Source organism: Mobula birostris, chromosome 17 (genome assembly GCF_030028105.1).
Source record: "Mobula birostris isolate sMobBir1 chromosome 17, sMobBir1.hap1, whole genome shotgun sequence".
Lineage (NCBI taxonomy): Eukaryota > Metazoa > Chordata > Chondrichthyes > Myliobatiformes > Myliobatidae > Mobula > Mobula birostris.
In genome coordinates, this window is record NC_092386.1 from 23,620,724 (window position 1) to 23,633,077 (window position 12,354).

General features: G+C 37.1%; 1 protein-coding gene across 9 annotated transcripts in view; it reads right to left on the bottom strand.

Annotated features, from left to right (window-relative positions):
* The window catches only part of epb41l4a (erythrocyte membrane protein band 4.1 like 4A), a 237,866-nt gene that overhangs the window by 105,525 nt on the left and 119,987 nt on the right, over positions 1 to 12,354 (bottom strand). For all 9 annotated transcript variants that reach the window (XM_072281061.1, XM_072281063.1, XM_072281068.1 and 6 more), the window contains 3 exons: positions 11,309 to 11,387; positions 5,406 to 5,503; positions 3,123 to 3,243 (listed from right to left, as the gene is read on the bottom strand). In XM_072281061.1, the coding sequence (XP_072137162.1) occupies positions 3,123 to 3,243; positions 5,406 to 5,503; positions 11,309 to 11,387 (298 nt within the window). The remainder of the gene's footprint in view (positions 1 to 3,122; positions 3,244 to 5,405; positions 5,504 to 11,308; positions 11,388 to 12,354) is intronic.

Below are 12,354 nucleotides of genomic sequence, written 5' to 3' on the forward strand. Positions count from 1 at the left end.
TGAACTTGTATAAAGTTGCAAGAAGTAAAACATGAACACACATATTGCCATGTAGTATTTGTTGATCAACCAAAACAACCTTTCAGGCAAAAAAAAAGCAAAATCAATGCAAAAAACAGTACGTTTCAGAACAATAAGCAAACACAACTCAATCATTGAGCCAAACATTACAAATCTTGATTGCAGTAGCTTCTATTCCCCAACTTACAATGATATATTAATTAACCACCAACTCTCAAAGACACAGAAATTGCAGTCAAGGGGTGCAGAGCTGGGAAATCAAAAGGCAGAGATAATTTTATCCAGAACTTGTAAGGCAATTGGAGAGAGGTAGCTTGTATGACATCCAGACCCTCCTCTACACCTAGTGGGGAGAAGCCTATAAACCTCAGGATTCATAAGGTACAGAAACAGTTAATCCATTCCAAAATAAAAGGGACAAAACTTTGAGTGAAGACCTCAAGAAACTTGTAATTGTTTTGCAGGAACAGTCAGCCCTGAGAGTACATGCAGATTATAAACAGAATGCTTCGTAACTGACATGTTCGAAGCATAACTAGCAGCAAGAGAAAAAACCTGAATATACTGATCTCCCTGTAGCATTTGTCAACCTACAAAAGGAGACCTTTCTGCCAGTCATCCTGTATGAGAAAGAAGCATCATCCAAAGCTCATCTTTGAAACTGGCAGGGCTTCAAAACTGGGAAGGTTCAAATAGTTATACTAAATATCCAGTCTTCAGTACTCAAGGGAGCTCCTGAGGACGAGCACAAAGCTAATAATTGTATTTAACTATCAAAGGATATACTCCACAAGGCAAAAATGAACACTTCTTATATCATCTTTCCAGAGCTCAACCTCAAATGGTAATGATACCACATCTGTTCTGTGTTTTTGGAATATGAAGTTATTGACCATTTATAGACTACAGTTATTTTGTGGCAATTCATTTCTAAGTTAAATACACAGTCCTGTCCGTGCTCTTAGTTCACAGAAATACACTGTATTAAGTCACAGGTGGGTCACAGTTAATTTTGCTGGCAATGTTAATATGCTTTGAGCTTGCAATATTATAGAAATATTTGACCACGTCATGAAAATGAATGATAACCGTGGAAAGCTCAAAGATACATTTTCTTCAGCTTTTCTTTTCTAGTTGTTTAACGTAACATCCAAGCTGAAAAGAACAGCATAACTGGATAGAACTAATTCATCTGAAGAGTTAACTAAAGGTTTTTTTGAATGGAACTGGAAGCTTAATTTGGAATTCAAAAATTTTAAAATTTTATTTATTGGAGTACAGCATGGAATGGGCCCTCACAGCACTTTGAGGCACGCCACCCAGCAATCCCCCGATTTAATCCTAGCAGAATCACAGGACAATTTACAATGACCAAATAACATACTAATCAATATGTCTTTTGACTGTGAGAGGAAACCCACATGGTCACAGAGAACGTACAAATTCCTTATAGGCAGCAGTGGGAATTGAACCTGGGTTGCCTGTACTGTAAAGCATTGTGCTGGCTACTATGCTACCGCGCCACCGTCTCTTTAGTTTGCAACAAGTTAATTGACTGAAATTGTACACTGCTCTTTTAACTAGACAGAATCTGGATAAGAATATTTGTCAAGAAACTAATACCAGCTAATGATAATTTAAGTTGCTCTTGGCCAGGTCAAGGTAATTATTTCAACCGTTACAAAGCTTAATTGCTGTAGCTGCCATTCATTCCCCAATTTACAATGACCCACTGACCAGATTCTGGGCTCTGCCAGGCTTTTGGATGCTGGGTTTCGTGTGTTTCAACTCAGCGCAAAATTGACATCATTAGCACAGATAGCAGTTTAAAGCAGTATTGATATTTATAAGGAATAGATCATAAAGCACATTTCAGTAATCAGTCAGTTTTTAATGAAAAATTATTAACAGGTTTACGGAATCACTTTGAATAAACCAATTCTGCAGTTCAGGCTTGCATAGTAAATAATATTTGATGTGCTTTTAATGAAGAAAGCAATTTTCTATACAAGTAAAAATGGCTTTGATCTTTTCAGTTATACGTGCCACTGAATATTTGCACAACTGAATTGATTAATTTGAGTGACAACTTTGGTTCCATCAGTGCATTTTTTTTAATATACATTTATAGCACTATTTCTGGTTCTGAGCCCAAACTCTCCTGTGATCCTTCAATTGAGGAGCAGCTACAAAAAATGTTATCTTTCTGTAAAATATTAAGTTGTCCATTCGGGTTAATGTTAAAAGTCTCAAGGGCAAAGGAGTATGCTTGGCCAAAATTTATTCCTTAATCAAATATAAAGAAATTTTAATGTGTTCATCATATCATTGCTGCTTGAGGAACCTCCTTCTGCACAAATTGTTTGTGATTTTTCTCTATAATACAACAGTGACCACACTGCAAAAATATTTATAAAGCTATAATTTCTGAGGTATTGACAAGCCTGTAATATTTTAAAGCTTTTAGTAAGGTTGAGGGCACAGGTATTCTCAGTATAAACGAAGACAAGAGAGAAAGTAGCTACTGGAATCTAGAGCAATGAGCAGTCTGCTGGAGAAATTCAGTGGGTCAAGCAGCATCTGTAAGGGGAAAGGAATTGCTGATGTTTCAGGTTGACGTTTCTCCACCAGATCATTTGCATGGTGTAAATGTTTAACCAGTCTAAATTTTTCTTCAGTTACTGATATGTGGAAATATATTACATGGGATAACATACCTTTGAATGAACCAAGAATTCAGACACAAGGCATTCTAACATGTTATCAGTATACTACATTGTATTTGCCAAATACCTAATGAAATTAACATAAAATATGAAATCAGGTTCACATCACTGTAAAGTATCCGGGAGAGCAGATTGTTTGTTCACTCGAAAACTGTGTGCCCACCTTTCTGTAAGGAATTCAGCTGAGCTATCTGAGAATGGAGTTTTATTTAATTAAGTTCTTCCCATCATAATTAATGTAACAATCCCATCTGAGAATGTGAGAAAATTGTGTAAACTATTACTTCTTTTTCTTGCTCTTTTCATAGATATCAAATTTAAATTACAAAATTAGTTAGCTTTACTGCTTATTGTGGAAAAAATGAAAATCCTTACATTAAAGCTTTATGAAATTGCTCTATTGCTTCTTCAAGATCCTCCTTCTGATCAGGAACAAAGCGATATTCAGATACGTAGTTGGCTGTATGCTTAAAAGGATCATAGTCTCCTAGTTCAGCTGAAGAAAGAAAATATATCATAATTGACCAACGTATTTATGATTTATTTAATCAACAGGCCTGACTCCATTATTTCTAATATAAGCACAAGTACATAAATTCTGAACCATGAACCTTCTCCTACGCTTTCAAATTTTAAGGTAAAAGTACTTACTATCTTATGCTAAAATACTGATCTTATTTATCAAGGATACAGGTAAACATAATTTGTCTGTGGTGAAATGAAAGTGTTGTTTTATGTATCATGCCCACTGTCGCGATTTGGTGAAAATATCATGCTTGTATATTTCCTTCCATCTTATAGTGATAATGTTCATTCTTACTTCTGTCAAATTTTTAATCTGAAGTTGCTAGAATTGGGTTTGGAATACAAACAGGCCTACACTCAGAAATTCTACACCACTCATCATCCCTTCGTTATGGAATATACAAGAATTTTATAAATGCATCTTCAAAATACATTTATAAAATGGAAAAGAAAAAAAACTTGGTTTTCACAATTCAGTGAAAAATATCATATCTTGTACTCCAATGTATGCACTTGGTTTGCTTCTTCCAGTAAGAATTTCCCCATTTCATTTGAATCAACAGTGGAAAAGTTACAGACAGATATATATATATATATATATATATATATATATATATATATATAAAGAGCCAACTCAAAATATATAAAGCAGCATCAACTCTTACGACATGAACTTGTTCAGTCAGTTGTAGGGCAAATATAAAATTGCTAGAAGTTCTTATAGTCACTGAGAAAACTAGGGAGAGAATGGCAGTCTTTATCAATACCTGCAGCACTAGCATGGGTGCAAGTAAACAAAAAGTTAATAATTTATTGCAATGACTTAACTAACAAGGCAGAGTAACACATCCAGGATTGTCAATGATACAAAGGTGGGAAATAGAAAAACATTCTCAAAAAGAAAAAAAACAAGCAAATATTGACATATAGAGTCAAGAAACACAAAATTAAATCTGCACATTCAGTAAGCGATTAGGAAGGCAAATTATATGCTGGATTCTACCAGACTTTGATAACATTCACTGCAATACTGTGCATAGCATTGGTCTCCATACCCAAGGAATGACGTACTTGCCTTGGAGTCAGTGTAGTGTCGATTCATGAGATTCCTGGTATGAGGGGTTTTTATCCTATGAAGAAAGATTAAGTAAAATTGGCCTAAACTCACTGAAGTTTAAAAAAAATGAGAGGTGATCTCATTGGGATATATATGATCTTAATGAAGATGATAGGATAGCTGCCAAGATGTGGTTTCCTCTAGCTGGAGAATCTGGAACAATAAGCCATTTCTCAGTCAGAGTAAAGAAAAAACATCTTTACTCAGAGGGTTGAGACGCATTGGAATATACAAAGGCCTATGGAAATTCAGTCATTGGATATATTCAAAGAAGAGAACAATATATTTTTAGACACTTAGGGTATCAAAGGACTAGCCAGCATAACGTATGAGGCTTAAGTTCAGCCATGATTATAATAAACCAGGTAGCATGCTTGAGTTTGGCAAATTCTTGCTTCTACGTTTGTACTTCTTAGGTTCCCAAATTCAATCACAACATACACTTATTCACATCACTTTTCAGCAAGGAAGCATCTCAATGTGCAACAACAGTATGGAGACATGTAAACCTCAGTCTACTACACAGTTACACAAGCATAGAAAAGATAAAAAAGAAACTGAAGTTTACACATTTGCAGAGTGTAAAAGACTCATACAAAAATGAGCCAATTCATTTGATTTTAATCTAAATTGTTTAAGTGCATATTTGTTATTCTAAATAACTTGAAGAATCTTCCTTATGGTGAATTATCTATCCCAGGGACGTGAGGAGGAAAGACAATAAATATTAGAAATAGCTAGGGTGGAGGTTGGTAATTTTTTTGAACGAGTGGGGACAAAGGGACAAAAGGACAAAAGGCACAGAATGTGCTCTCAGTACAGAAAAAATGTTGTGTCTGAAAATCAGGAGTGCATCAAAAACACTGAAGTGAAATATTTCTATCCATTTCTATTCAATTCATCTACCAAATTTTCTTTTAAAAACTATTTTTAAACTGTTACAACAACAGTACACTTACTTAACGCATCATATATCATACAATTATCAAGCTGTTGGAAAGAACAAATTCACTTACACTGGAGAGCATATGCACCCAATTGTGCAGCAATGTTTAAAGAGCAAGGCAATCTACCTTGAAGGACATCCTGTTTGACCTGTAGAAAAAACTGGTATCTAAAATAAGAAAAGATATCAGCATTTAGATAAATATAACACTGTATCCATTCAATGTATCTTCTGTTTTAAAAAGATCAGGTTATAATCTAACCAAAGCTGTGTCAAAATTTTACAAATGAAATTCAGAGAAACATGCATTTTTTATACATTTTTCTGATTTCATGAATGCATCCATGGTGATCTTTGTGAAGCACTTTTTGTTTCGAAATGGTGTTTATTGGAGTCCCAGCACTTACAATTTGCATGAATTTGCAGAAGATTTTTAACATAATCCGACACAAAAAGTAAACTGAAGCTCTGGAATGGAATGGCCAGTGACAAAATATGAATTAAACAAACCTCAAAAATAGAAACCACAAGTTCCCTGTGAGTGCTTTTCAGACTGGAACATGGCAAACAATGCTACAAGGGAATAGTGCAAGAGAAATTATTTATGAATGCCTTAGACATGGGTACAAGGGAATTTCGAAACCTACAGGTGACACTGAACTAGAATGTGTGGTAAACAGTCAGGAGGATAATAACAAATGCAAAGGATAGGCTATTTAAATAGGCAAACATACTAGATGAAATGTAAAGCCATATATTTCACAGAAAGAATAAATGGAAAGATATTGTCTAAATTCCAGAGCTCTAAAATGTGGACAGTAACATAATCTGAGCAAATTATGTGCATCATTTTTTTAGCAGAACATGTTGATAGCTTGGTTTATCTTCACAGAGACAAAAGAGTACAAAAATCAGTGAGATTATGCCGAATATGCATAAAACACCGATTGGGCCAGACTGGAATATTACTCACTTTCAATGACTCTACAACTCATGCTCTCAGTATTATTTTTTTAATTACTTGTCCCTTTTGGTATTTGCAGTTTGTCTTCTTTTGCACGTTGGTTGTTTGTTTGTCTTTGTGTGTACTTTTTCAGTGATTCCATTGTATTTCTTTATTCTACTATGAATGCCTGCAAAAATATTAATCTCGAGGAAGTATATAGTGACATATACGTACTTCCATAAGAAATTTAATTTGAAATTTGAGCTTTGAACGTCTAGCTCCAGTTGCCACGTATCAGGCAGACATGTTGTCCAATACAGGGTAGGAATGATATATGATATTTATGAGAATGGTTCCTATTTGGTGATTTTGACTGCAGGTTATATTGATTGGATAAGTTGGAGGCTCAGAAGACTGAGGTATGGATTGAAAATAATCATGATGGGTGTACATAGGCTAATTATAAACAGGCTGTTCCCATTCGATGTTTCAACATCTGAGGACACAGATTCAAGTTGATGGGCAAAAGATCCAGATGTCTGCAAGGAGTTTTTTTTTGTTTACACAGAGTGATCATGATCTGGAACTCCCTGCATGTAAGGCTCTTGAGGCAGAATAACTAGAGTACCATGGGGTAGGAAAAGGGAATGGGATAGAACTGAAAGCTTCTCAAAGAGCTGACATGGATTTGACGGGGTGAATGGTTTCCAGTTGTGCTGTAAAATTTCTATGACAGTATTTCACTAGCAGGTATCTATTGCAGTCTGATCTCCACTCGTCCCAGATGGGATTAGTTTATTTTATTATGTAAGACCCTGCACTGGCTCCAATCAAGAGCTGCCCAACAACTGAATAAAAAATAGGAAAGAAATATTAAATACTCAGTCCACCACAGACCCCCAAAAAAATCAAATTACACTGGTGCCAATCCAGTGATAAAAGGACAATTCTCACAACCTCCACCCTGGAGTAGTCAAGTGAAGAAGCAGAAATTCCATATAATTGGATAGGTCCTCTCAACTCAAAAAGTGAAGTGACTGCAAAAATGAAGTACAGTAACTTGTGATTATTTATTGTATGCAGGAAGCAGGTGTACATGCTTATCTGAATGATTTCTGAGTTCAACCTGTAACTAATCACACTATTTATTGGCTGGATGATCAGCTCAGATCAAGTTTAGTCAGCTCAAATTGATAAGCTGAGTTAGGAATTGAAAATGGAAAACCTAGTTGATACGAGAAAGATGATGAATAAACTAAATTAGGGTCATACTGATTCTAGCCTAAAGAGTATAGACAAAAAAAGTGTATAAACACACTGATCTATCAACAGTAAAATCATGGAGAGAGCAAAATATACTCCTACTTTCAGTATAAATAAGGAAATATCCAATAATATTCTGGAAGCAGGTAAGATGTTTAAAAGAATCATACCACTAAGTGCACAAAAAGAGATTAAATCCATGCCCATGTAATGCCAATGAGAAAGTTAACTACTTTATGGAACTTACCAATAAATAGGTAAAAAGTGATTAAAATTAACTTTATGTGATAGAAGATATTATTGCAAGAAAGAGGAGATCAAAGAGGCAAAAAGACTCCGTGCCTACCACAATTCTCCCATTAGACTTAATAACTTGAAGTAACTTTAGAAAGCATCATACACAATTGGAGCAATAGTCTGAAGAGTCAACCAGAAAACTTGAATTTGACAATCACTGTAAAAGTGCTAATGGACAGGTTTTTCCCATAGCTATGTACCTTCAGCATGCAAATTTAAGACAAAAAGTTAGACAGTGCAGTGTTTTCAAATGGCACTGCTATTGTCAAGTCAGCATTGCACACTAATGGATATCTTGATCTGGCTGCCTTACATTCATTTGTCAGACATACATTCTTACAGACTAAGGTTCTCATCCTTATTTCCAAAGTGTGGACAGAGGCATGCAATAACGTTACGGAGTTTTGAGGACACCTGTAGCAACCCAAAAATAGGGACTAATGATCTCAATGTTACATACAATCTTTTTACAATACTGAATTGTCTTAATTGCTTGGTCAACTTTGTTTAGCACACATAAATATTTACAAAAATATTTTGACTCAACTTTCCTGCCTCATTTACTCTCATCATAAATGTAAGACGGACATTAGTTTAAATGGCAAATTCATGAACAGTCATTATGATTAAAATAAATTGCCTATTTTAGTGTTGCAAAGTGATAAATTATCATTTCTCCCTTCACACAGTCTGGGTAGATCTTCAAGATGGTGCCCTAATTGAAGGAGTATCTTCAGATGTTACTATTCCCATGCACTTCCTGCTCTTGTCTTTCCTGATGATAAATGCTTAAGGTTTGGAGATGCCCAAGAAGAGTTTCTTAAGTATGTCCAGGATGGATTCCTGTCACAGTATGTTGGCAGGCCGACTAGGGGAAATGCCATACTAGGTCTAGTATTAGGTAACGAACCGGGTCAGTTCACAGATGTCTCAGTGGGTGAGCATCTGGGGGACAGTGACCACTGCTCCATGGCCTTTAGCATTATTATGGAAAAGGATAAAATCAGAGAGGACAGGAAAATTTTTAATTGGGGAAGGGCAAATTATAAGGCTAGAACTTGCAGGTGTGAATTGGGATGATGTTTTTGCAGGGAAATGTCCTATGGATATGTGGTCAATGTTTAGGGATCTCTTGCAGGATGTTAGGGATAAATTTGTCCCGGTGAGAAAGATAAAGAATGGTAGGGTGAAGGAACCATGGGTGACAAGTGAAGTGGAAAATCTAGTCAGATGGAAGAAGGCAGCATACATGAGGTTTAGGAAGCAAGGATCAGATGGGTCTATTGAGGAATATAGGGTAGCAAGACAGGAGCTTAAGAAGGGGCTGAGGAGAGCAAGAAGGGGGCATGAAAAGGCCTTGGTGAGTAGGGTAAAGGAAAACCCTAAAGGCATTCTTCAATTATGTGAAGAAAAAAAGGATGACAGTAGTGAAGGTGGGACCGATTAGAGATAAAGGTGGGAAGATGTGCCTGGAGGCTGTGGAAGTGAGCGAGGTCCTCAATGAATACTTCTCTTCGGTATTCACCAATGAGAGGGAACTTGATGATGGTAAGGACAATATGAATGAGGCTGATGCTCTGGAGCATGTTGATATTAAGGGAGAGGAGGTGTTGGAGTTGTTAAAATACATTAGAACAGATAAGTCCCCGGGGCCTGATGGAATATTCCACAGGCTGCTCTACGAGGCGAGGGAAGAGATTGCTGAGCCTCTGACTAGGAAATTCATGTCCTCGTTGTCCATGGAAATGGTACTGGAGGATTGAAGGGAGGCGAATGTTGTCCCCTTGTTCAAAAAAGGTAGCAGGAATAGTCTGGGTAATTATAGACCAGTAAGCCTTACGTTTGTGGTGGGAAAGCTGATGGAAAAGATTCTTAGAGATAGGATCTATGGGCATTTAGAGAATCATGGTCTGATCAGGGACAGTCAGCATGGCTTTGTGAAGGGCAGATCGTGTCTAACAAGCCTGATAGAGTTCTTTGAGGGGGTGACCAGGCATATAGATAAGGGTAGTTCAGTGGATGTGATCTACATGGATTTTAGTAAGGCATTTGATAAGGTTTCACACGGTAGGCTTATTCAGAAAGTCAGAAGGTATGGGATCCAGGGAAGTTTGGCCAGGTGGATTCAGAATTGGCTTGCCTGCAGAAGGCAGAGGGTCACGGTGGAGGGAGTACATTCGGATTGGAGGGTTGTGACGAGTGGTGTCCCAGAAGGATCTGTTCTGGGACCTCTACTTTTCGTGATTTTTATTAACGACCTGGATGTGGGGGTAGAAGGGTGGGTTGGAAAGTTTGCAGATGACACAAAGGTTGGTGATGTTGTAGATAGTGTAGAGGATTGGCGACGATTGCAGAGAGATATTGATAGGATGCAGAAGTGGGCTGAGAAGTGGCAGATGGAGTTCAACCCAGAAAAGTGTGAGGTGGTACACTTTGGAAGGACAAACTCCAAGGCAGAGTACAAAGTAAATGGCAGGATACTTGGTAGTGTGGAGGAGCAGAGGGATCTGGGCTACATGTCCACAGATCCCTGAAAGTTGCCTCACAGGTAGATAGGGTAGTTAAGAAAGCTTATGGGGTGTTCGCTTTCATAAGTCGAGGGATAGAGCTTAAGAGTCGCGAGGTAATGATGCAGCTCTATAAAACTCTGGTTAGGCCACACTTGGAGTACTGTGTCCAGTTCTAGTTGCCTCACTATAGGAAGGATGTGGAAGCATTGGAAAGGGTACAGAGGAGATTTACCAGGATGCTGCCTGGTTTAGAGAGTATGCATTATGATCAGAGATTAAGGGAGCTAGGGCTTTACTCTTTGGAGAGAAGAAGGATGAGAGGAGACATGATAGAGGTGTACAAGATATTAAGAGGAATAGATAGAGTGGATAGCCAGCGCCTCTTCCCCAGTGCACCACTGCTCAATACAAGAGGAGATGGCTTTAAGGTAAGGGGTGGGAAGTTCAAGGGGGATATTAGAGGAAGGTTTTTTACTCAGAGAGTGGTTGCTGCATGGAATGCACTGTCTGAGTCAGTGGTGGAGGCAGATACACTAGTGAAATTTAAGAGACTACTAGACAGATATATGGAGGAATTTAAGGTGGGGGGGTTATATGGGAGGCAGGATTTGAGGGTCGGCACAACATTGTGGGCCAAAGGGCCTGTACTGTGCTGTACTATTCTATGTTCTATGTTAAGACATAAATAGTGCACACTACAGGCTTACTGCAGAATAAATAGCTCCCCTACAATTAGCCAAACCACATTTACTTGTTACTTTGTAAAGTGCTACTGTCCACATATATATATTAACTATTATTTTGCACTCCATTTATTTGGAGATATTTGCAAAAGGAAAATAACATAAACTTGATCAAGTTGGCCTAACAGGATTTCGTAAAGCAGACTGATCAAAAAGTAGCAATGTTTAATACCATATGACTTGGGTAGCAAAGATAATATTTACATTCTGTTACCTTGTTACTTCTTCTTTAAGTTTACAAGGATCTTCTGCATAGAACTTTACACCAAAATATAATGTATAAGGTGGGCCAGCTACAAAAGAAGAAACATTAACATAGGATGCAATTTATATATTGAATATTTAACAAGTGTAAAATTTCTATATATAGTTTAGTTACAGATTTCCTGTAAAAGACAGTTTTCAATATGAAGCTTCACATCAGATGAAGCAGACAAATTAATAAAATGGATGAATTATAGCATTCAAAATTATAACAAGAAATAAAATAATGGAACTTTACAACAGAAAGGACTGATTATCTCATCTCTACAGCTTCGGCTGGTTTCAAAGTAAATTCATAATCGAGGTATATATATGTCACTATATACAACTGAGATTCATTTTCTTGTGAGCACACACAGTAAATCCAATAAACATAATATAATCAATGAAGGACCAGACCCAACAAGATGGACAAAGAACCAATGTGCAAAAGACACCAAACTGTGCAAATAAAAAACAAAAAAATAATAATAATAATAATAAATAAATAGACAATAAATATTGAGAACATGAGATGAGGAGTCCTTGAAAGTGAGTCCAAAGGTTGTGGGAACAGTTCTATCATGGGGCAAGTGAACTTGAGCGAAGTTATCCCCACTGGTTCAAGAGCCTGATGATTGAGGGGAAATAACTGTTTCTGAACCTGGTGCTGTAGGTCTTGAGACTCCTGTATCTTTTTCAGGATGGCCGCAGTGAGAAGAAAGCATGGTCTAAGTGATGGGGGTCCTATAATGGATGCTGTGTTCCTGGGACAGTGCTCCATTAAGATATGCTCAATGGTGAGGAGGGTTTTACCCGTGATGGACTGGGCTATGCTATCACTTTTTGGAGGTTTTTCCATTCAAGGACATTGTTGTTTCCACACTATGCCATGATGCAATCAGTCAATATACTCTCCACCACACATCTACAGAAGTTCGTCAAAACTTTAGATATCATGCTGAATCTTCACACACTTCCTAGGAAATAGAGAGATTGTAAGGTAGCAAGGAGATT